The 7,350-nt window shown below is 43.5% G+C and overlaps 2 protein-coding genes across 2 annotated transcripts in view; one reads left to right on the top strand and one right to left on the bottom strand.

Moving 5' to 3' along the window:
• Nucleotides 1–813: 813 nt before the first annotated feature.
• On the top strand, nt 814–3,176 carry LOC310933820 (5-hydroxytryptamine receptor 1D; the record flags this gene model as incomplete). Its single annotated transcript, XM_083897390.1, has 3 exons — nt 814–976; nt 1,706–1,866; nt 1,959–3,176. The coding sequence occupies 3 exons, from the start codon at nt 814–816 to the stop codon at nt 3,174–3,176; spliced, it is 1,542 nt and encodes a 513-aa protein (XP_083753516.1).
• Nucleotides 3,177–5,434: 2,258 nt separating this feature from the next.
• Nucleotides 5,435–7,350, bottom strand: part of slc35f3b (solute carrier family 35 member F3b) — a gene marked incomplete at both ends in the record, with an annotated part of 53,342 nt that continues 51,426 nt past the window's right edge. The window contains 3 exons of the mRNA XM_083897194.1: nt 5,435–5,670; nt 6,476–6,565; nt 6,692–6,884. Coding sequence (XP_083753320.1) covers nt 5,435–5,670; nt 6,476–6,565; nt 6,692–6,884 — 519 coding nt within the window. The remainder of the gene's footprint in view (nt 5,671–6,475; nt 6,566–6,691; nt 6,885–7,350) is intronic.

Below are 7,350 nucleotides of genomic sequence, written 5' to 3'. Positions count from 1 at the left end.
GTCTGGTAGCACGTGTGTAAAGCCTCTTTGGGGAATTTAAAGTGGTGTTAGGAACTAATGGATTGCCAAAGCCACCCTTAAAGATTTTAATGCCGACAACAGAATACCTGTGCCTTATTAACTCTTCAGTTCTGGTTATTAAATACGCCACTGGGCACACCTGTGGCATAGAATCAAAATGTTCTCCTTTTGATGAGAAAGTGTTATTTATGTGAGCTTTGTTTTGTTTCTGTCCTTTGCACAGCAGCCATTTTGTCTTTTTTTTTTTTTTTTCAGCAGGAAAGACACATGTGATGCTGATCACACTAACGATGGCTCTGTTCAAGTTCGTGTTTGCAGGACAATGTGATCATGAGCTATCATGCCCTCTGAACCTGAGGAAGCTAAATGGAACGCAGCCATCTGTAATGATTATTTGCACCTGTGATTGCCTGACTGTGACCTATCAAAGTGGCAGCTGCGTAAAAGAAGTGTTACACATAATATTTAGATAAATGCTGTTTTAAGTTTTTTATTATTATTATTACAGAAATGTGGTTTTAAATTGCAAACTGTATTTTATATATATATATATATACTAATGAATAAATAAATCTTAATGGCTTTGTGGGCATACTGTTTTCACTCATTGTGGTTGTATTGACAGAGTTGTGTTCATCTTATAGCATCCTCCTCTGTGTTGGGAAGGACTCTGTTCACCTGGTGACCAGCTGGGGAGCAGGTGGAACTCACTCATTTATTTTTCCATGAAGACACGCAGGTACGTGGCTCCTCTTCATCATGTGAAGACAGCTCCCTGCTGCAGTGGGACATATGGAGGACCTGGGCAGCTCCTGGTCGGAGCCCGGGCCGCCTTTGCTGACGACAGCGGCGGCTAACGCGAGCTGGACGGCGGGTGCAGGGTCCGCGGTGTCCGGGCGGACACAACTGGTCTTGGAGATCCTGATAGTGCTGATGTGTGTGGGAGCTGTGGCAGGTACCGAATTGACTTATTTTATTAACTTTTTGAAAGCATCTGCGTAAATATTCAGAATTCCTACTTTTCTGTGGGTCAGTAAAGGCAACACCAACATGCTGCACCGCAATAATTACGTTTGTTCGTTTGATTGCTCCAAATAAACGAGCAAAATTATACAAAAAGTAATTTATGAGTAATTACTTATACATTGCTTAAGTAAATTGCAATACACAAGTGTATAACTGCTTATACACATTGAAAACTGTTAGATTTTAGATCCATTTAGCTGCAAAAGACTTGCACATTGGCAAATAATGTCATTGTTATATTTGGTCTAATTGAATATACTTATTTATTATTATTAGAGGAAAATAACACGTTAAACTGAATATAAGAGATAATCCCAGGAGATTCATTCTTGAATGAGGCCTTTAAAGACCCTTGACTTTATGGACCTGGAACTCAGACTCACCACGGAGTTCCAAACCAAACATTTTTGTGAACCTGGTTTCAGCTCGTCTACTGTATATTGGACTGAAAGCAACATCCATTTACCCATCTATTGCATTTTGTGATTGCAGTAATCACCAAATCTCAGTTTCCTAATTATCCACATTGTATTTTGGATAAACAAACCTTGTGCATCTAGTCTGGGTCATGTGCTCAGTGCTGTGTGGTGGATATGGTCTTCCTGTGAATGCAACCAGTGTGAACTCACCGTGTCACTGTGTGTGTTTGTGCATTTAGGTAATATACTTGTTATTGTTATTGTGGCTGCAACCAAGACGCTCCACTCTGTGACATCAGTGCTGGTCATGAACCTCGCAGTCAGTGACCTCCTGGTGGGCGTTGGAGTCATGCCGTTTGTTGCTCTGTCCGTCACGAACCACGGATGGGTGGACTATAACGTACGTCACATTAACAGTGTTTGTTAATAAGCAAAAGCAACACCCATTTCCCTTTTAATCCACTTGATGTTTTTTTGTCTCCTGTCTCACAGGACCTGTGTTTGTACGTGGGTTACACCTCCTCTGTGTATTGCACAGCTTCTGTCCTCACAGTAGCTGCTATTGCCCTTGACCGCTACCACTCCATCGTGGACTGCCTTCGCTACAGCTCCCGCTGCACGCTGTGGAGAACCTGCGCTGTGGTCCTGTGGATCTGGCTGCAGGCTCTGGCCACGAGTTGCCCTCCTCTACTGGGCTGGAGCTCCATCACTTATGTGGTCCCCATGTGCAACTGTGCAGTCAACTGGGCCAGCAGTCCCAGCTACACTGCCGTAATGGCCTCTCTGTCCTACCTCATACCTGCCGTGGTCATCCTCTTCTGCTACCTGAACATTGTCAAGGTGGCGCGTAGCCACGCCAGGAGGATTCACACACTGGAGGACTCTGTCCAGAGAAGCAGGGATCCTGCTCCTGGTGTTTCAGCTCACCGACACTGTGAGGGACTCCACAGCCCCACGACACTCATCTGTCACATCAGTGGACAGTTTGTGTCTGATGTCGGGACAGAAGATCTCCAAACTCCTGCTCCAGAGCAGAACAACACCATGTCCAGACGTTTAGTCTCCTTCCTTGCTCAAAGCACCTCCCAACCACCTCCACAGAACTCCCAGCAGCACCAGAACCACCACGGAGTGGCACGCCTCTTCCTGGTCATCTCCGCCTTCTTCCTCTGCTGGACACCTTACATAGGTGTGGCCCTGGTTCAGGCCACAGAAACTGCAATTTCAGGCCAGTCCAGACTCGTCCCACCGTGTGCCGTGACTTTCTCGTACTGGATGGTGTTGCTGAACTCCGACATCAATCCTCTTCTGTATGCTCTGCTCAGCAAACGTTTCCAGAGCGCCCTGCAGGCGCTAAGGCAAAAAATCACATCACGCTTGGGGATTGTGGTGGGCAGGGAGGGGGAGGTCAGGGCCGAGGGAGACGACGGCAGGGGCAGCGAGCTCTGCACCCAAAACACCACCCATTCAGGTCCACCGTCCAACTCTGAGAGCTCAAACTCTGATTTCTCCAAGTATTCTCCCTCTATTTACACAGTGCAGGAGCATATATGCAAAGTGTATCAAAACTCCTCACTCCTCGACTGCCTGCAGGTCCCCTCTCTGCCACAGGAGGGCAACAGACTGCCTTTCTCTGCTCTTACCAGAGAGCGCCAGGCCACTTTCTTCTACGGCCAAATAACAGTGAGAGTAGAGCATGATGTTGGTTAATCACCTGCAGATGCTGTTCCAGAATCAGTCTAACAGTTCTTTTCCTTATTGAATGAAATTAAGTGACATTTTGGCCCATATATACCCTGGAGCTCAAGAGGGATACAGAGATCATTACTTTAACTTAAAACCTAGCAAAGATTGATATGTGGAAAGCATCCATCACCAGTCATTGGTATAGTATGTAAGTAAAAAAAGACTGTTTTCTTAATTTGCTGCTAATTTTTCTTCTTAAAATGACGACAACTGTCTCGTTTGACCAACATTTGACAACATTCAGTTTAAACGACTTGCCAGTCAATATTTGGCACCACCAAATATTGATGTTCTGTTGATCATGCGATCAACTAATCATTGTCTATTTGGCTGAAATGTGTGAGTTGGTAACAAAACCAAAGAAAGGACACTCTTGAAAATGAAATCTTTTTATATCTAGTACATGTCATAACACTTCCAGCCGTAGATCAAATAAACCCCCATCATTTATTCACTCTCTAAATATCTCTTCCTCTATTGTGATAATCATATTATGTTGCATCTCAGTGTAAAAAAAAAAACTTCATTCCTTACAAAGGTTTACATTTATTTCTCGCAAAAATTCCAGAGGAATACGATATTATTATTTATTGTCATCGAGGATGACAATGGGAGACAGTGCTCGTGTCCTGTCGTCTGTTGCAAAACAAAGAAAAGGCTGTGACGCCGGATCTGCTCGTGCTTGGCCTTTTTTTTTTTTTTTTAGATGTCACTCTCAAGGTCAGTCGGCAACGAAATGTAAAAAAAAAATATATAAAAAAGTCTGCAAGGATGTGGCAAGAGCTTGTTAAAAAACAACAACACAGAGAGCAGGATAAGGTCGTATTAAAGAGTTTCTCTGCAGAACAAATAGCACTCGGCGAGCAAAGTGTTTCTCAAGATGTTCATACATTCACGACAAAGGCAGAGTTTCTACCAGCGTTGTCCGTCCCCCGTCGCCTCGTGAAACGCGATAAATGGAAACGGAGGCTGTAAGATTTTGATAAAGAGCAGAACAAAAAATAAATAAAAAAGAGCTTGACAGATCTGAGCGTTTTCCCTTTTCGTGCCAACTCCTTTCTCCTCGAGCCACAGTGAGAAAGTTTCCATCTGCGTGTTTTTCCCCCCGCAGAAATAAAACAGTTAATCTGCCGCAAATTAGCCTGTGTGCGTGTGATTCTGGGATGTTAAATAACACAGGAATTCTAAAGGGAGGCTCAGTGGTAGCTTTGTAAGATGGTCAAATTTAAAGGGCTATTTCCAAAGTGTTCCAAAGCTGTTCTAGTGCCACAGATTTGGACACCTGAAGCATGAATTATGAACGTTTTATACCATTTGAATGACAGTACATGTTCATACGCATTTGACCTGCATTGCCTGGGTCATAAAATGTTAGTCGTGTTGCTGCCAATGCGACAGAAATTGTGATGATTCATGGATGGACTGACTCATGCATTAAAAACCTATGCATCTGAGATGCTAGTTTTTTTTTTTTTTTACATCTGTGGGCCTGAGCAATGATTGCTGGAGTCCCAGAAAAACACATAACCATCGACGGTCAATCGGTATGGTCAAAATCACAGTGTGTGAATTAGCTTCCTCAGCTCAGATTGATCCTCAGATGTCCCGACAAGTCCCTTCAAACCAGATCAGCTCTCACGTGACCAAAGGTGTGAAATCCAGCTTTGTACAGTGCAAGGAAGGCAGGTATTTTATCACAAGTTTTCACCTGAAGGATGCCACTGTGGGCTTCCCCCTTTTTTTTTTCAGGCATTCAGCATTTGTAGGCATTCTTCTTCTTCTTTGGATCTTATATGTGAACGTACGCAAGTCCACAAGGTGTTGAACGTCCCTTTATAAACGCCAGCCTCCAGGCAAGTTGGCAAGTTTGTCCCAAGTGCAAGGATGTAGTGAAGCGATGGAATGATTTCGAGGTATGACAAAATGAATACAGAATTATTGTTTTTCTCTTTTCTTTTAGTTTTCAATTATAGAGTTTATGAGTCCATGCCCCAACTCGGATAACTTGTGAGTGGAATGGAAGTAAAGATGTGCAATTTCTTCCTCTTAACTCTTCCGTCTTGGCTGAGCACAAAGCAGTCCAAAATCTTTTTTTGAGAGAGAGAGAGAGAGAGAGAGAGAGAGAGGCCAGGACACCAGGCAGGTCAAATGTCCCGGAACTGCATCTTAATGCATCTTCCTCCCCTGTATCTGTGTTTGCATTTTTAACATTTTCAAAGTCGTCAATGTGCCAACGTGGACGTCCTGGCTCTCCCTCTCCAGTTCAGCCCCGCGGTGGTACCCGCCTCTCCGCTGCCCTCTGCTGGCTCGTCTCGTTTGCGCAGCTTCATGCTGAGCTGGATGATGCACTGGTCCCAGTCCTCGGGTAAGAGCAGCATGAGGAACCCCAGGCAGATGATGAACACGGCGATGATGCGCACTGTGTTGAAATCGATTTCACACGTGTAGAAGTCCACCACTGGAAAAAAAAATAGGACGATGCATTAGTATGATGTGCATAGGAATGTGTAAATACTGTAATTAACACATTTATTACATCAATCTACTGAGTGACCGTGCTTCTTTAGCAGTAGAATCCTCTTCTGAAACTTTAGTTGGTATAATGTTGTTTCTGTGCTTCCTCCAATTGCCTCTGTCAGACTTGACCTTAACCCTTAAACAGCCTCAAAATATCCACCTGGATTTTTTGTTGTTGCTTATTTTAACCATAAAAGGACCAGAGAATGTCCTGGAACCAAGTGTTTTTGTCTATTTTCCTGAAAAACCTTCAATATCTGGCAGTTATTTACAATTTACTGCATGTTAAGATGGTGTATTAACAATTTAAAATGAAGGCAAACAAAAAATACACCAGATTTTGTGTTAAATTTGTACAGTATAAAACATATTTAAACTAACATTTGTTTGATTTTTGTCCAAAAACAGGCCAAAAAATGGAAACTCTGTACAGGCATTTTTCCAACTCTCCTCTCTGGTGACATAAGACGTTGATTCGGCGCCTTCCAGCAACAGCGTGAGTGAAATTACCGTAATAACCACATGTTGGCTTTGACGTGCAACTTCCCAGAAACCGTTGGAATTTTTCTGATAGTACCAACCGTCACATAATTAAGGTCATGTGAACTCATTTGGTGGTGATTTGAATGTCACAGACATTCATTCATTTTCAAATGTTACGCACTGCAGCTTTAAACATACAGTATATTTAAAGTTCAGTAACTTTTGGTCGTGAATGTATAGAAAGAGGAAAGAAAGAGACTTACTGGCATTTACAGGAACACTTAAGACGATGCCAAGGGAGATTAATGTCGGGTATGTTATCGCGATGCCAAAGTTCACCAGGATGTTGAAAGCTGTGAGAACAAGAAGTATCAGAGCAACAGTATCGATTCATGGGTTATTGACATTCATTTATAAAATAATATAAAATATAGAGTTTCAAGTGTGCATTATATGCTCTGTAAGACAACGTCCCGTACCGAAAAGCAGGCCTGCAACCCCACACAAATACGCCCAGGGGATGTTCTCCGGTGAGCCGATGTACTCCACGTGTGTAAAATACAGGATGATTGGCACAATGCTGATGAAAACAAAGTTGGCGCTTCCGACCACGCTCAGGAAGAGTGCCGCCTCTCCAAATTTGGCACTGCCCAGGACCATCTTGAAGAGCACCTGGGGATAAAGGACGAGTGATGACTGCACAAAAATCTGCTTTCCTTCCCCCCCACCCTCGCCTTCCCCATGGACCCGAGTAGGTGCTGCAGAGGCTGCACCTGCCAAGTACCTGCTGTGGGTCTGGCACAAGGCTGCGGCTGTCTGTTTATCACATTAGGCAGCACAGACAGCAGGGCAGAGGGAGACCAGAGGTCCTGTCAAAATATCACTATTTATCCTGTAACCTCCTTGACCGGGACATGACAGTCTGAGGCCAGCAAACACACACACACACACACATATCACATGCTCCTCTCAGTTGACTCTATCACATCATTACCTCCTGTTTCCTGCAATCCATTTACATAAGCAAATACCGTTCAGAAGTTTAGGGTCACCTATACAATTTTTTTTGTGTTTTCCATTAAAAGTCACACTTTTTTTGATCAAAAGAGTTGCAAAATGGATAGCAAATATAGTCAAG

Source organism: Microchirus variegatus (assembly GCF_963457635.1).
Source record: "Microchirus variegatus genome assembly, chromosome: 11".
Taxonomy (NCBI): Eukaryota; Metazoa; Chordata; class Actinopteri; order Pleuronectiformes; family Soleidae; genus Microchirus; species Microchirus variegatus.
The sequence above is the reverse complement of the archived record's forward strand: the minus strand, read 5'-3'. Positions and strand labels throughout refer to the sequence as shown.